The following is a 17698-nucleotide window of genomic DNA, read 5'->3' as shown; positions in this document are numbered from 1 at the left end:
AATAAGCACACACAATGCCGCATTATCACATTTTTGTTTTGCTTATTTATATTATTTTACGGAGAAGTAGAGTAGTTTGAGTGTGTGTGTGTGTGTGTGTGTGTGTGTGTGTGTGTGCCATGTCAGTCACTTTATTTCAAAACAGACAGGAGCTTTAGAATTGAACTAGTTTGAAAGGGATGTAGATCCAGACATAGATAATACATGGTAACCTGATCTATAGAGCTGGATGGGTGTACACCTGAGCCGATTCCTGTTCCTCAGCACAGCCACAAAGCCCAATACATCCACATTATCGTATTAATCATATTGTCGGATACAGAGCTAATACACAGGTGAGTTTACATGTCGCTATGTTGTCCTACACACACATTATATGTACTGACTCACATTTAACACATCACATCGCAGAACTTTACACGTAAAGAAAGAATCCTTTGTAAAGTCTGCCAACTTACCTGCAGGCATTGTGGGCTGTCCTCTGTGCATTCCTATTCAAACTGACTTCGACTCTTTTGGAGTACTCCCGCAAAGGATATCAAGCAGAGTGGAACAAGATGAGGACCTTTTACCTGATTCTGTTGGTAGGAATTACTTTCTATATGATCTACAGTTATACTAAGGCATCATTGAACATGACAAACAAGGACAATGTTTGCTTAATTCTATCACAAAATGTTTGTTTTGAGAAAGTTGTAGTTGTTTGTGAGTACTTGTACACTTTGTACACAAGAGTGTACATTTCATTCTATTCTATTAAAAAGTCTGCAGACAAATACGGATGGAGGAAGTCAGGAAGCAAAACCAGTTCTGTGCATTATGTTATGGAAACAGAGGTTGTGGACATAGTAACACGATCTCCTTCATAAGCTTAACAGAAGCACACGTTTTAAACACAGTTATTAGATTTCATTGGGTTGTGATGTGCACTTGTTATTAAATGAGTTCTGCATCTCTGTGGTGTTTTAGATCACTTACGTCCCGCTGCAGTCCTATCTGCAAGGCAGCTTCTTTCTTTTATAAACAAATATCAGGCTTTTTGAGGGAGGGGTGAGCAGAATAGGATTTCGTTGTTTGCAATCTGCAACCATAAAGGTAGATGCAGCCAAATAATACACACCGTGGGGCAACACTGTGGCTAAGTATATATAGAGTCTATGGTTAAGACGCAGACTATTGCTATTTATAAGCAAAAGGCATAAAACACCCCAAACAATCTTATAAATGAACGATAATTGTGGTGACTCACATGCTTTGCTATTGATTGAAGTTTTGCTGGATGTTTTTCTATTATTATTTAAATAATTGATAGGGATTAATACATGTTCACTGTTTGTAAAACAAAATCTCAAAAAAATGTACTGGTGTTATTTTCGTAGTGTTATAAATTACTGTACCAAAAAGCTGCGCTTCTACTCATATTAAAAGAAATGGCACTGGTTTCCTTCCACAGTGTAAAGACATGCAGGTTGGATGAATGGGAAGCTCTAAGTTGCCCTGATACATGAAGGTGTTTCTGTGTGTGTTTGCTCTGTGACAGAAGGGCAAACTGATGCGTGCTTGACATTTCTCACAGGATGAGTGGGTATACAAAATGGATAAATGGACACATCTATGTTCGTTATCTCAGGAGCAAAATACGGTGAAGGAAAGCGAGAAAGACGTTAATGAGGAGAGCGACACTAAAAAAAGAACATTGGAGTAAATGAGCAGTGAATGAAGTGTGATACCTGTAAAGTTTGTGGGATTTAAGACTCTTTAAAAGTTTACTATTACATGTTTCTGTTCTAGGTTGCAGTAACAGCCCTGGAGTCTGGCAAACACATCAGCAGCGCTAAGCAGGTAACTGCTTCATGTTTAAGAATGCAAACTCCTGCCAAGATGTTTTGCTTCTGATAAGATTTATACAATTGTATGTTTGATTCACTTTCTGGTTTTTAACAGGAGAATTTGGTGCGTTCCAAAAGAAGGTGGGTTTTGTCTACATTCGAAATAGAAGAAAATGATCCTGGACCATTCCCCAAGTTAATTTCAACGGTGAGAACGTCATTTTAAAAATGTAAATACCAATCAATTAGACAGCTTAATATTATGGCAGGGCCAAACATGCAAATAATAACAGCTAAAGGTTTTTGTCTTCACACTAGATGTTTAATGACAAGGATCATGATGCGGGTCAAACGTACTCTATAAGTGGAAAGGGTGTGACTTTGGAACCTCTGGGAGTGTTCAAAATCAATAAAAGTTCCGGAGCCGTCTATGCCCTTAAAGCCGTCGACAGAGAGGAATACGACTTATACCCTGTGAGCTAATACTGGATTACCAATCCCTCTAACGAGAAATACATTTTATGTCGATTTTTAACCATGACCAACAATTTTAACATGAGTACCTTTACCCACAGATCAAATTTGATGTCTTCAGCATAAAGACGGGAAAAAAGATAGACGATGAACTATCTTTTAATATAGAAGTAATGGACCTCAATGACAACAAACCAACATTTTCCCACCCTCACTTAAGTGCCTCAGTGAGAGAAAATTTGGTCGAAGGTGAGTTTATAGTTGCAGAAATGAGTGTATTTTCTGCCTGCAGTCACTGAGTATTACCCAACAAAGAATGAAAACAATAAACAGATATGGCTGTAGAGAAGTTCTCATGAAGTCTAAGCGGTTAAACAGAGACACGACCAAATAATCCCGCTTCATCTTCAATCACGCCCCCTTTAGTCATACTGCGTACTTTTTCTCCCATTCCTGCACTTCCTACTTTTCAATAACACATCTCTCTGCTTTGCTTCCTTTGCTTCATTTCTTAAAGGGACCTTGCCATTGACATTGCTGGCCACGGACAAAGATCAAAGGGGCAAACCTCAATCTAAAATCACCATCAGTATGCTTTCACAGAATCCAAAGGAGCCCAAGATTGAATTGAAGCAGACGGGCACAATGATGGCCGAACTCACCTTTAAAGGATGTTTCGACTACGAAGTGAGGCTGAGCGACTTACTGTGCCTACATCAGTGGGCAGCTGCATGTACATAATCATGCATCAACATCATTTTAAATATTTTCAATCTGTTTTCTGAACTTTGTTTTATATATGTTTCAGAAAGCAAAGAAGTATGAAATAATTGTTGAAGCAAAAGATCACGGAGAACCGCGCCTTTCCTCCACTTCCGTTGTTACTCTCGACATTCTTTCCTCAAACACTCATCTACCGACGTTCAGGGAGAAGGAGGCACGTTTTTTCATTAATATCATTTTTATTTAAGTAACTTTGTTTCAGTGATGTATGATGTTAAAGATCAAACTGTTCTGCCTTTCCAGTACCATGGTGAGGTGATGGAGTCGATGACCAAGGAGAATGTTTTGAGAATTACTGTAGACGACAAAGACACTCCTAAAACTCCTGACTGGAATGCCAAATTCTTCTTCATTAAAGGGAATGAGCAAAACTATTACAAAATCGAAACTGATCCCAACACTAATGAGGGTATTCTGAGTGTCATCAAGGTAATTCTGCTCCTCTCACGCTAATAAAATCTTCATTCATTCACAGTGCGCCAAGGTAAGAGTTCAACAAAGTGTTTGAATAAACAGTAGCTGCACCAGTACTCACTTAAACGTGTGTGTTTCTTCCAGAGCAAGGACTTTGAGTCGACAACTTTTACAACTCTGCAGATTGGAGTAAAAAATGAGGAACCCTTATTTGTTTGTAAAGATTATATACCTGCAAGCACACATCCACTTCCAAACACAATCAACGTCACGATGAAAGTGATTGACGTCAATGACCCACCTGTCTATGAGAAAAATAAATTTGACGTGCACCGGAAAGAAGAGGAGGAGCCAGGAATTAAGCTGTTCACTCCAAAGATTACCGACGTCGACTCTGACGTATCCAAAATCAGGTTGGTGTCCAAACACTGTGTGCTTGCTGTGCTCATTGCAACATTGTGAATAGTGTCTGACCCATGCAGGATTGTTCAGGTAGTTTCCTATATCAACGTTTGAGAGATTAAAAAAAAAATCTTATAACAATATATCACCTGATGTTCATTCTTCTAAAATAAATGACCTGGCCACTGTATACAATAACACTTACTTCAACTTGTTCGTATTTAGTACCGCTACCGTTTTGATTATAGCGCAACAAAGCTACGCATTTGACTTCCAGCAGCTGCAATTCAGTGTTTTCACTTAATACATTCTCCTTCTGTGATTAGGCATGTACTGGTACACGATCCAGCTAGCTGGGTGAAAATTGATGAGAAAACAGGAACTATCACAACAACTAAGAAGATGGACAGAGAATCCTCCTATGTTGATGACGCTAACATTTACAAAATCATCGTCAATTCTATAGATGATGGTATGAAGGAGGCCTACTGTATATTCGTATCAAACACAAGCTGCAATGTGGTCCACTGGTAAACTAAATGCCTCGAGTAATGAAGTGTTTTGGTTTTTTTTGCCTTTGCTGTGGTTATCAAGGTGAGCCTCCAGCCACAGGTACATGTACTGTCCTGGTCCACCTCGGGGATATCAATGACAACACACCTGAGCTGGTCAACAAAGGCCTCATTATGTGTGGAAACAAGGCTAACAAGGTCATAGTGAATGTCACAGACAGAGACATCCCTCCTTTCAGTGGCCCATTTACTTTCTCTCTCGGGGATGATGACAAAACTCTGGCGCAGCAATGGAAATTAGACCCTGACTATGGTTAGTACATATCTGCACTCCTTACTAAAAGACAAACCAAATAGTTGGAATCAAAGATCCACAACATGCCTCTCTTTACACCCTTCACCAGGTGAGCAAAGTGGGCTTATTTGCCTGAAAACACTCCCTTATGGTAACTACTCAGTGCCACTGGTGATTCAGGACCAACAGGGCTCGATTACTCGTGATACCGTGGAAGTGATGGTGTGTGACTGTGAAAAGGGAGATGTTTGCCGAACCACAAAGGCGTCCTCACTCAGCTTCGGGGCACCGGGCATTGGACTGCTCTTTTTAGGACTCCTCTTATTTTTGTGTGAGTATGGCAATCAGTGGCAACATTAACACAACCATAAAGTTCATGCTCAATAAACCTGCATTAACCTTCACTATGCAAAAAGTCAGTTCCTTCACCATCACCCACCCAGCTTCATCTTGCCGGTTTGTTTAGGTCATCATTGCCCAAAGTTGTTGCAGTTTGAGTGTACAGGTCGCATTTTCAACAGTGTTATTTTGATGTGTGTCTGCAGTGTTGCTCCTCCTCTTCATGTGCCAGTGTGGAGAGAAGAAGATACAAATGGTGCAGGATGAGGGTAACCAGACCCTTATCAAGTACAACCAAGAAGGAGGGGGATCCACAAGCATGGTGCGTTGGTTGTGTGTGTGCAAATAAGAGACAGTATGCCATATTACTCCACCAATCACACCCATTTTTGGGGGGGTCTGACATATATATATTTTTTCTCTCTTCTCCGCCAGGCTGAGCCCACTCTGCTCCTGACACCTACAGACAGTTTGGCTGTGACAGATGGCATAAAAAAGGTTTCCAAGCAGGTACTCCTCCCTCTCCCCTCTCCGCCTCAGTCCCTTTTTTGTGGTTGACTTTTTCACCGACAGATCTAAGGTGTGTCAGGGTCTGTAAAAGTTCAGGGTGTGTCAATAGGCAAGAGTCAGAAGCTACATAAAGAAAAGGTGTACAATGATTCTGCTGGGTTGACTGCTATAATCCAGGAGTTAAGTTCCTTTTCTTCGTCTACCTGACGTGTGACGTGGTTCAAATGTATGTGGAGGACATCATTTTGACTAAATTATAGGGTTTGCACAGCGCTGTGAAACAAGTTGCTGAACAGGTTGACCTTGACATCACCTTGACACGATACAAAGAAAGCACCCTGGATTGCCTGCAGTACTTAGAAAAAAGAGATTACTTGATTTTATGGTGATGTACTGATCACACTTACTGCAGTTAAGTGAGGAGCGCTATAGCAGCCTTTGAATGTGCGATGCATAAGTGTAAGGAACTGATTGAACGTAATGCAAGTACTGATGACATTTCAGTTATTAAGAATTGCTGTATATGATTCATGAACCTACAAGTTTTATTTTCCAAGCGTCGATCTTGTGGCTGCATTTCCCTTTTCAAACACTAATACAAAGCTTTGTTAAATGTCGTAGGCAAAGGTTGCTTTATTCATTTGCTTTGCTTAAATAGATGTTTCAGATGGCTCCAGTAATGTCCCAGGAAACGGATACGTACAACTTCTCAGCGCCCGGCATGGTGAGTATTTGGCCTTTAATTAGCCTCCTTTATGTGTTTGTAAATCTACAAGACAAAGGATTACAATTATTTAGAGTAAAGTTTACAGCTGCGGAACTTAAATGATGATATCCAAACAATAAATGATCTTACAGTGTTCAGTGGTGCGTGCAGATGTGACCTACAAATCTGTAGTTGGTCATATGCAGGGCCTGTTGCTGTCTCTTCCACCCTGATTAACCTTACTGTATACCCCCTACAGATGAACCAAAACATGACCTCACTAGGCAGCAAGCGTACAAGGGACACTTTTAGAAGCCAAGGAGGACAGACCATGGTGAGTGACTACAGCTGTTATTACAATAGACGCCTTACTTGTGCATGTTTCCTGAAGAATGTCATTGCTCTGATACACACAGTCGGTGCGTTTTGTAGATTCTGCACACCACCTCCTTAAATCCACAAGGGGGAGGCATCGCCGTTATTTTAATGCTACATGAGCAATGCCTATTTTCTACATTCTGTGTTGCACAGACACATATGAGCAAGAGGCTGGAGTCCCATTTGTTTGCATGTTAGTCTTTTTTGTTTCCATAATTTCCATAGTTTCCATAAAACAGAGACTAGGAACGTCTTTACAGATTTCTTGTGATATACTGTATCTACTTGCGTCAAAAAAATATAGCATGTGTTGGATAATTGTCTGTCTTTATGTGTATTTAATTTAATTGTATCATTAATTTAATTGTCTTGCTCATTAGAAATGAGCAGTTACAACTGTATAACAGATATGGATACATTCACATATATACACACACGTACATCATTTGCGGATGTGTTACACCGACATGTGTTTTGAATATTTACCCCACCCTTACTGATAAAAATGGGATGAATACTAATACATATATCATTTTTAAAAATGCTTTCTCTGAGTGCTTTCTGTTTAGTTTGTTTTAATCCACAAATACAGTGATTGTAAAGTCAAGTGAGGATAGTAAAGACTTAATCTGTTTATTTCCTTAATCTCAGTCCTCTTCATGGAATGCAAACAGGGCGAACACCTACCAGGTAAATATTGCTCTTCATTGAAATCATATTTGAATAAATAGGCACAATATAAACCTCCTTGACTCAAACGTATACACTTTGTAATGCATATACAGTTTTAATCCACAAATACAGTGATTGTAAAGTCAAGCGAGGATAGTAAAGACTTAATCTGTTTATTTCCTTAATCTCAGTCCTCTTCATGGAATGCAAACAGGGCGAACACCTACCAGGTAAATATTGCTCTTCATTGAAATCATATTTGAATAAATAGGCACAATATAAACCTCTTTGACTCAAACGTATACACTTTGTAATGCATATGCAGTATGTTAATTAAGCATCATAACTTCTCTTTGTTAACAGGGCGGCTCATCAACTTTCAACCGCTCTCTCAGCCTGCAGTCAAATCAAAACATGGCAAATCACATCGACAGGGTAAGAGAGTTTGTCCCACAGCCACATGTGGCCAAATGGATCCCTATGGTCAGACCAGCACATTGCATCTACATGTACAGTATGTGTGAATGCGAGGCACATTTAAAGCACTTTGGATAAAATCACCAGTCGTGGATGAAAAAAATCCCTAAAAGGTTTTTTTGCATCTGCTTCAAGATAATGACAATGAGTTGTGCCATGAATATAAAACCATACTCCCAGACTGAATGTCTTTATATATGCATTTTGATATGATCTGTTATTGACCCAGAAATCCTTTTATGACTCCGCAATCCCACAGAGACTGTACACGATTGATGCGCACCATGTGGACCACCCAGTGTACCAACCCTACGAGTATGCCTACGAGGGACAGGGCAGTAAAGGCCAGTCACTGGATCAGCTGTCGCTGCACAACACGGGAGATGATTTGATTTTCCTGAATGATTTGGGGCCAAAGTTCAAGACCTTGGCCGGCATCTGTCGCCAGACAAATCTAGAGAAAAACATACAGCTTTAAAAAAGGCACCGCTGGACTAGAATTTGTATATCAAGCAAATTGCTCTTCGCTCTAAGTTTGACATTGTGGCTATGGACTGATCTGAATTGGATCTTTGGAGAAAAGATGTACAACAACGGTTGGATTTTTTACTTATGCACTTATGGACCTAAACATCACAAATATTTAGAGCCAGATATTGTGTATTGGCATCTATCCACAAAACAGGGATTATGTAATACATGCTGTAGTATTTTTGTTTGCATGAAGATGGCATGAATGCACTGCAGCAGCTGTCATGCTCTGGTGATCTTCGAATGCTTCACAGCGACTGGGTGTGTTTGCTTGGTGTTTTTTTTGTACTTTGTTACTTTAGGAGGGAGTTCTGCCACTTCTCAGTGCTTTCAGCAGCACTTCATTTCTTGCTCTGGAAGGTATCTCAGGATAGTATTATGTTAGTGTTTTGAACTGAAAGTGGAATACTTTCTCGTGTATACGATGTTTAATTTCTTGCCATTTCACACTTATCCTGTTCATACTTGATAGGGGCCAGTACAAAACTGATATTTTGTGGGGTGAAAGGTTTTTACTTGGAGGAAGGGAAAAAGAAGCGTTCAATTATTTGAAGCTATGATAATAAAATGATACCAAACAACATGCTGGTACAGTAGTTAATACCATGTATACCATCATATACAGGTTTCATTTTTACTGACTATAATGACTTGTATTAATTCATCTTTTACTGTGATTGTAAAGTGATTCAACGTTACTCAAGGTCTACTGTTGAGTTTCTTTCTCATTGCTATGACACATAGGATGTGAATCTCCCACAGAGGGTGTTGTTCATATCTTTTTTCTTGGGAAGTGATTTAGTCGAGACTGCTTTTAAATCTGTTTTTAATCAGTGCAAACTATCTCACAGTGTTCAACGTGTTGTTGTTGGCTGGAATATAAAAAGATCTGCTCAGAGTTACTCCTAAGGTAACTGATTGATGTGTCATGTTAGGCTTTCTTTGTTTACCTGACCTCAGGTGAGGTCTAGTATCTATCTAATTAGAAAATGTATCTCTTAATAAATAATACCAACATATTAAACCACAATTTAATTAACGTTTCTGCTGGGAATTGCTAGAGGTTGCTTAATGGACAATTCGACCACACCGAGGAAATGACAGATGCTTTATTGTGCAGCACATAAAGCAAATGTAATAAAGGCCATAAATATATGTTTTATGAACTGCCAGGCACTTTGTTGTCAGTCAGCATATTTCTAGTGCCATCACAATGAGCACAGACTACACATTATTCTTTTTTAAAGGAAGGAGATACACAATGACTTATTATGTCGGTGTACTGAGAACATGCAAGCACCAGACACCAAAGCATATTATTCAGATTGATGAACACCAAAAGACACAAGGGAGCGTGAAATAATTCAAAGTAAATTAAAGTCAACTGTCATTCAACCTATTAAATATCCCCATCCACACAAACATGCATTAAAGCTTCTTTATTTGTGCCCAATTGTATTAACCTGCATGTAATAATGCATGTTTTTATTTCTAACTCAGTCTCTACATGCATGAAAAAGAACTGCAGCACACATTACTGCTAACATACTTTTCTAAATTCAACACATTTGTCATTGGGATGTATATAACTAATTGCTGATAGCTTTGGGGTAACTGCCCCAAAACCATTTGTGTTTCCATTCAAATGTTTGAAAAGAACCAGTCCCTAGGTTTTGCAATTCTGACGGATCTGCAAAGGCAAGTCTGGTCACGTTTATTTGATTCATTTTGCCTCACAGGAGCGTTCTGAACTAGCAGTGAGCTTTAATATGAGGGTGAAACTTAGTATGGAAAACTGAAATATTCACACACACACACACACACACACACACACACACACACACACACACACACACACACACACACACACACACACACACACACACACACCAAGACTGAACCTATAAGGTGCTGCATCTGCAGTACAATAAGGATGTTTACAAGCTTTAGAATATCTTAGGTGTTATGGAGATCCAAAGTGCTCACTATCAAATCAAATCACACAACATGAAATAATCTATAATCTAAAATACTTAATATAATCATGCAATTGTGAACTTATTCAAAATATTGTTAAACTCAGGTCATTATAAAATCTTATAAAATCTTCCTACTTATTTTATAAGTTCAGTGTCAATGACTTAACTGGCTCTGTCCTGACAAAGACGCTGTGATAAAGGGTGGTATTATTAATATATATATATATATATATATATATATATATATATATATATATATATATATATATATATATATATATATATAATATTATATGTAATACATTGTCATACTATACACTGCATTTTTTTGTTTGGGTTTATTCCTATAAATTCTTATTTTAATATGTTTTATCTATTTACTTACTATCAAACTAACTGCTTTTAAATACCTTTTAAAAACGTTATTTAAATGAGCTTTCTCCTAGGTGCTTTTGTATTGTTTACGTATTTTACAGCATGTATTTTGACTGTACATCTGTTGTTTTACTCTCTTACTTTCTTTTACATTCATTATTTTTATTTTTATTTGTGTATTTGCACTATAGTGAAGCACTTTGTAACATTGTTAGGAAAGAGCTATTTAAATACTCATAATGATTATTATTTAATTATGTAACGTACAGCGTAAATGTACAGTGAAATAAGAAACTGTTCACATATTTCTCTATCCGAAAGTGTTGCAAACCAAATATGTATTAATGCATGTTGACATACCTTACTTTGTACACACCCAGCTTTGAAACTTCATTTGAGATGATATATTATGACACAGGTCCTCCCACTCGCAGCTATCCTGCTGAAAGAACGTGCATTGGCATGCAGTTGAACTTCGACTCAGCTAGTGTATCAGCTAAGGGATTGATGACCATAACGACACATGATCTGGATATACCATGGAGATACTGCGCCTGGGTCTTTTCCTGATGCTGGTAAGAATGTATCTTTGGTGGCCAATGCAGCAGACGCAGGTTATGTCTGCTAACGTTATAGATTATTGATAGAATGATAGATCTCGTCCCTTTGACCCACACAGTGTTGCTCTAGAAGGTGGCATGCGTGCAAACTGAGCAACAGAGTTTAATTACACTTATTTTTTCTTCTAAGTATTAATCAAGGTATACCAAAGCTCCTCAAATGTACTTAATCTGATGTAAGTAATGTAATGTAATCTTTTTGCAGTGTTTGGTAGTCCACGGGTTATCTTCACAAATTCTGAAAAGACAAAAAAGAAACTGGATCATTGATTCCTTTAGTATTGATGAAGGCTATAAAGGAAAGTTCCCATACCTGTTGGGCAGGGTGAGTATCTCCTGAGAGTCACAATGCATGGATTTAAATGGTACGTGTGACAAATTGAAGGAACATCATCACAAAATTCTGTTGTGTTTCAACTCCCTGCAGATTGAAATTGAGAAGAACTTCACCTTTTTCAAGATACATGGTCAAGGTGTTGATAAGAAACCTGAAGGCATATTAAAAATCGACGAAGACACGGGGGACATTACAGTCCACGGCCCCGTCGACTTTGAGAAATACAATTTCTTAAAGGTAAGAAGCAATTTACAGAAACAGCGTTATTAAAAAAGTGTGGAAGTGTGGATTTTAACTTTGGACTTTAAATTTAACTTGAAGAAAATGGAAAACAACAAATTGAAACAGGTGTGTGTGTGTGTGTGCGTGCGTGCGTGCGTGCGTGCGTGCGTGGGTGCGTGTGTGTGTGTGTGTGTGTGTGTGTGTGTGTGTGTGTGTGTGTGTGTGTGTGTGTGCGTGCGTGCGTGCGTGTGTGTGTGAGTGAGTGCGTGAGTGTGAGTGAGTGCACTTGGGGTGAGAAGCGCGGCAGAGGATTTCATCATTTCACAATTCTTGCCGTTGCATTACAGCTGACGTTTCAGGCACTTGACAGAGAAAAACATGAAGTAGACACGCAGCTTGGCATTGAGATATTAATTGTCGACGCAAATGACAACCCTCCAAAGTTTGAACCTGAAGGTTACGAGATCAGTATAGAAGGGTCAACAACACAAGGTAACTTTTCCTGCAATCTTTACTGTTACTACTATGACATAATATGATATAGAATAAAACAAACAACTCCTTTCATCTGATACTGACAGGCACTGACGTGGTAACCATAAAAGCAAGCGATGAAGACAGCATTGAGAACAATAAACTGTTTGATTTCAGAATAGTCTCAGTCATTCCTCCACCATCTGAGCTGGAGTTCTACCTACACCAGGTCAAGAATATTGCAATCATTTCATTTAAAGGGTGTCTGGACTATGAGGTGAGAGGACACATTGCTTGATGGCATAATTCTCAAATCCAAAATATCCAATCTGTTCATCATTAAACTTCCATCTTCTTAAATTTGAATAATATGGCCAAATCAAATATGTTTGATAATAATTGTTGAGTGACTGCTCTTTTGAACCAATCAGAAAGCCAGGAAATACACCATTGAAGTAGAGGCCAAAGACCATGGAGACAAAATACAGCTGTCCAGCTTCTGCACCATCATTATCCACATAAAAGATGGAAATAACTATCGTCCTGTGATAACAGGACAAACAGTGAGAAATTACTTATTTTAATCACCTTAAAAAAAGAGAATGACTATAATACAACAGTCACTTTTCATAATAAAAGTTGTATTTTTTCATTCCAGGGTACAGGGAGTGTGGAAGAAAGAAAGGAAAATGTTCTTGTTAAACGTCTGCAAGTCACAGACAATGACAGCAAAGGTACATCGGCCTGGAAAGCAAAATATCGAATCCAAGGAGACACAAACAACAACTTCAGAATCACTACAGATCTTGAGACAAATGAAGGACTACTGTATGTGGAAAAGGTATTTTTTTTTCGCTGATCATAATAAAACTGATCTTTTCAAGCTACAGAACCTATTAAAGAACCGATACATTAAGCTCCACGCTTTATGATAAAGCACATTCGGTTTCACTTTACAGAGGACTTAGATTCCTGAGTATGCTGCTGTACCTACAGTTTCCCTCAGTTGATGAGGTGAACTGCACCAGCAGTGCTAACAAATGCTGTTAAAGTGAAACTTAAATGGATATCCTTGAATGTAGTTATTCATACTATGTGTAGGGCCTTTAGTTTGTGAATAAATTGCCCACTAACAGTGATGAACTCAAAAGCCCTGGTAGAAATGATGTGAAGTTACAATAAGGCATGAATTTCAATATTTCTTTATGTCACTTTTTCTTCATCTTTTTTTTTTACAGCATCTGATATATAAAGACAGTCACCAAAAGAATTTGACTATCAGTGTGGAGAATGAGATCCCCTATTACTCATGCACGGTGTTGAGTCGCAGCACCACTGATCTTTGGAAAGTTGAGACGACTGGTGATGGTGTGACCGGGACAGAGAAACTAGGCCTGTCCACCAGCCGAGTGACGGTGACTGTGGTGGATGTCAATGATCCTCCAATCTTCATCATACCTCACAAACATGTCATCGTGATTGAAAATGAAAAGCCGGGAAAGTATCTGGAGACATTTACAGCTACCGACCCTGACGGTATCGGTGCCCTCCCAATCGTGTAAGTCATGAGGATACTAGCTACATGTCAATCTCACAAAACAACGATTTGTATTTCAATATACAACTTGAAAATGCCAAACAAAACGTGTGTGTCTTTCAGATACCGAATAGGAGACGACCCAGCTCATTGGGTAACAGTGGACTCAGAGACTGGAAAAGTATCCACATCAAAGATAATAGACCGAGAGTCAAACTTTGTGAAAAACAATATCTATAAGGTCACAATATGGGCTGTTGACAACGGTATGACCTACAGGAGTATTTACATAGTGTATTATGTTATTAATCAAATATTTCTGTACATTACTGAAAATGCACAACATGTGTTTTTGGTCACCAGGTCAACCCCCGATGACCGGCACCGCAACCCTTGACCTCCATGTTACAGATGAGAACGACAATGTTCCAATCCTGGATGTAAGCACATTTGACATATGTCATTCTGATCGACTCTCTCTGGCCAATATCACAGCCTCTGACCTGGATGAAGACCCCTACAGTGGACCTTTCTCCTTCATGCTCAAGGACACAGAGAAGGGGAAGTGGAAGCTTGACCCTATGCAAGGTGAGCAAATATTGTCACTTGCTATTAAAACTAGTTTACAGTACGTTCAAATGAATCTCTTTTATAATATGACGATTCATTTTTCACGTACAGGGTATTCAGTCAACCTGGTGAAGGACCCCACAGTTCATTCTGGACATTATGAGTTGTTGCTGGAAGTGTTTGACCTCCAGTCTAACAGTGCTGTATACAACCTGTCAATTACTGTGTGTGACTGCGTAGACATAGCAAAGCCAAATTGTCGCATCCGTAAAGCTACTGGCGCCAAAGTAGGAGCAGGAACATTTGGGATATTGCTTTTCGGCATGCTTCTGCTTGCAGGTAAGACACATTTCCAAAATCGCAAATATCGTGTTAAGATTGCCGTCATTTTTAGTTTAATTAAAAGTAAAAAAAGATACTATAAAATGTCACAGTCAAACACTGTCATAAAATAACAGAGTTTTACATTTTGGTCATGAGCCCCTTCTTCAGGTAAAAGATTAAGAGCATCATTTGGACATTACACTGTATGCTGTGATTTGTGTGTGTGTGTGTGTGTGTGTGTGTGTGTGTGTGGTGTGTGTGTGTGTGTGTGTGTGTGTGTGTGTGTGTGTGTGTGTGTGTGTGTGTGTGCGGTCTTTGTATCCCAGGTGTGTTACTCTTGGCCTTTCTGGTGTCATGTAAGAAAAAGAGCAAAAAAATCCCAGATGGTGAATCAGAACAACATCTAATGAAGTGTAACACAGAGGAACCAGGAACTGATTGCAAAGTAAATACCTTTGTTGCAAAATCACCTGTACTTGATTATTACTGTTGACTAATACAACACACACACACACACACACACACACACACACACACACACACACACACACACACACACACACACACACACACACACACACTTTGTTTCAATTTGTTGTTTTCCATTTTCTTCTGGTTGAATTTAAAGTGCAAAGTTAAAATACATTTGTAAAAAAACATTGTTAACTGGAAAGTAAAACGTTAAGAGATGTTCATCCTACAGCTGTGGTGTTGTACACAGTAAAGTAATGGAAATATAACTTGTGACTTGTGTGTTCAAATATTCAACAGGTGGCTTTTGAGAAGAATGAGAAGCAAATCTCAGCTCTAGTGAGGAAGAACGTAAGTGATGGAAAATATACATTAATTGAATAACAAGCTTATAAAGCACATTTTTCTTAATCGGTTATGAATAATGACAAATGACACTAATTCATGTTTTCAATTATTGTGTGTTATTGTATGACTTGATTTGAAACAGTTTTTTTTGCAGTCAACAGCTAGGACAATGTCAAAGCAAATCGTATCCCAAACTGAAGTCCAAAAACAACAAAGGGACTATTTGCTTACGGTACAGAAATCTATTATTATTATTATTATTATTATTATTATTATTATTATTATTATTATTATTATTATTATTATTATTATTTAGCGGTACTGTAGTTTTCTTTGAGGCGATCCCACATACATCATCCTCTTGGTGTAAAAGCTCTAGCACACTAAACCGTGACTGAAAATATTCTTCAATATAGTTTTTACTCTCGTTTGCTGAAATCATACCTGTTTAAAAAAACAAAGTATATGTGCGTGAAAGGTTTTAAACATTGTTTAAACAATTGAGCTTGGGGCTTAAAGTCACAGACTAATGCACTCTTGGTTTTGGTTTTTTCATCATATTTGTTGACAACTACAAAATATATATATTAGATTGCCATCCTTGCTTTCCTTATTTTTTTCTCCAGGTGGCCAGTGACACAACAATGGAGCAACGCTTTGCACGAGGGAATTCTATGTATCGGGTAATTATTATTATTATTATTATTATTATTATTATTATTATTATTATTATTATTATTATTATTATTATTATTATTAGTAGTAGTAGTAGTAGTAGTAGTAGTAGTAGTAGTAGTTTTGTTGTTAATATTATAATATTGTTATTGGTAGTAGTAGTAGAAGTAGTAGTAGTAGTAGTAGTAGTAGTAGTAGTAGTAGTAGTAGTAGTAGTAGTAGAAGTAGTAGTAGTAGTAGTAGTAGTAGTAGTAGTAGTAGTAGTAGTAGTAGTAGTAGTAGTAGTAGTAGTAGTAGCGTAGTAGAGCAGTAGTATCAGTGTAGTAGTAGTAGGTGGTCGTATTCGTCGTCGTGTCGTAGTCTCGTCATCGTCGTCGTCGTCCGTCGTGGTCGTGGTAGTGGTCGTGGTCGTCGTCCCTCGTACGTCGTCGTCGTCTACGTCGTCGTCTCGTCGTCACCGTCGCCGTCTCGTCGTCGTCGTAGTCGTAGTCGTCGCCGTCGTCGTCGTCCTCGTCGTCGCGTCGCCGTCGTCGTCGTCGTCTCGTCGTCGCGTCGTCGTCATAGTAGAAGTAGTAGTAGTAGTAGTAGTAGTAGTAGTAGTAATAGTAGAAGTAGTAGTAGTAGTAGTAGTAGTAGTAGTAGTAGTAGTAATAGTAGAAGTAGTAGTAGTAGTAGTAGTAGTAGTAGTAGTAGTAGTAGTAGTAGTAGTAGTAGTAATAGTAGAAGTAGTAGTAGTAGTAGTAGTAGTATTAGTATTACTATTACTGTGATTGTTATTATTATTGATTTTCGTATTATTCTTATCAGAGTCAGATGTATAGAACTTTACTAAGCCGTGACATTAAATTTTACAACATTTGTTTTTCAGTCATTGGGTGGATCAAACACAAGAAGTCTTCACAGGGGCTCTATGCGCGGGGTACTGCTGTCCACGTTACTATCAAGCCTGTCAAATCTTCCATTAGTGAATTTTATCCATAGATACATAACTATGAAATGTTATGATGTACCTCTAATGTTATTTAGAACTGAAATCATACCATCTGCTTCTGATTTCACAGACTTGGGCTGGACAGCGTACATATTCTTCGAATGGAGAGTATGGTGCAAAGCAACATACAAATGTGCTCAAAGTACTAAACAAGGTAATGACAAGAATTTAATCAATTGTTTAAAGCTATGGTAATTATGTTTCTTTACAAAAAATGATATTCTCCTCTGCATTCTGTAGCTGCTGTACAGCCTCGATGCAGGAGAGCAGCTGGGTGATTATGCTCCTCATGTTTATGCTGAGGAGGGAGACGCAAAGTCCAAATTCGAGCTTGATGCCATCTCCATCCCTGATATTCCCTTTGACCCAGACTTGGACCTGGACCTAGATATCCAGTTCAATACTCTGGCCTCAATCTGCCTGCCAAGTGAAAACCCACCCGACAGTACATAA

General features: G+C 38.5%; 3 protein-coding genes across 3 annotated transcripts in view; all 3 read left to right on the top strand.

Moving 5' to 3' along the window:
- LOC115010419 (dysbindin-like) overlaps positions 1-12006 on the top strand; it is a 23890-nt gene extending 11884 nt beyond the window's left edge. The window contains exon 5 of the transcript XR_003832467.1: positions 11982-12006. The gene's annotated coding sequence lies outside the window, so the exon portion shown is untranslated. The remainder of the gene's footprint in view (positions 1-11981) is intronic.
- cdh26.1 (cadherin 26, tandem duplicate 1) lies at positions 540-8803 on the top strand. The gene is made up of 20 exons (XM_029434945.1): positions 540-584; positions 1792-1842; positions 1945-2037; positions 2148-2303; positions 2405-2552; positions 2821-2990; positions 3112-3240; positions 3330-3515; positions 3645-3913; positions 4229-4374; positions 4497-4727; positions 4819-5040; positions 5255-5370; positions 5484-5558; positions 6217-6282; positions 6524-6598; positions 7294-7332; positions 7506-7544; positions 7678-7749; positions 8051-8803. Exons 1-20 carry the CDS (start codon positions 558-560, stop codon positions 8267-8269), a joined length of 2529 nt encoding a protein of 842 aa, XP_029290805.1. The 5' UTR covers positions 540-557; the 3' UTR covers positions 8270-8803.
- On the top strand, positions 11216-17698 carry LOC115010980 (cadherin-4-like). The gene is made up of 13 exons (XM_029435907.1): positions 11216-11251; positions 11724-11870; positions 12203-12347; positions 12437-12606; positions 12761-12892; positions 12988-13170; positions 13568-13867; positions 13970-14132; positions 14230-14454; positions 14548-14723; positions 15532-15582; positions 16206-16262; positions 17486-17698. Exons 1-13 carry the CDS (start codon positions 11216-11218, stop codon positions 17696-17698), a joined length of 1998 nt encoding a protein of 665 aa, XP_029291767.1.

This window comes from Cottoperca gobio, chromosome 7 (genome assembly GCF_900634415.1).
Source record: "Cottoperca gobio chromosome 7, fCotGob3.1, whole genome shotgun sequence".
Classification (NCBI taxonomy): domain Eukaryota; kingdom Metazoa; phylum Chordata; class Actinopteri; order Perciformes; family Bovichtidae; genus Cottoperca; species Cottoperca gobio.
This window is presented reverse-complemented; position numbering and strand designations above follow the sequence as displayed.

Coding starts and splice junctions, on each gene's coding strand:
- cdh26.1 (XM_029434945.1), top strand. CDS start 558: ATGAGGACCTTTTACCTGATTCTGTTG. Junction 4,375..4,496: donor CGTCAATTCTATAGATGATG/GTATGAAGGAGG, acceptor GTGGTTATCAAG/GTGAGCCTCCAGCCACAGGT. Junction 6,283..6,523: donor ACTTCTCAGCGCCCGGCATG/GTGAGTATTTGG, acceptor TACCCCCTACAG/ATGAACCAAAACATGACCTC.
- LOC115010980 (XM_029435907.1), top strand. CDS start 11,216: ATGGAGATACTGCGCCTGGGTCTTTTCCTGATGCTG. Junction 12,348..12,436: donor AGAAGGGTCAACAACACAAG/GTAACTTTTCCT, acceptor TGATACTGACAG/GCACTGACGTGGTAACCATA. Junction 16,263..17,485: donor GAGGGAATTCTATGTATCGG/GTAATTATTATT, acceptor TGCATTCTGTAG/CTGCTGTACAGCCTCGATGC.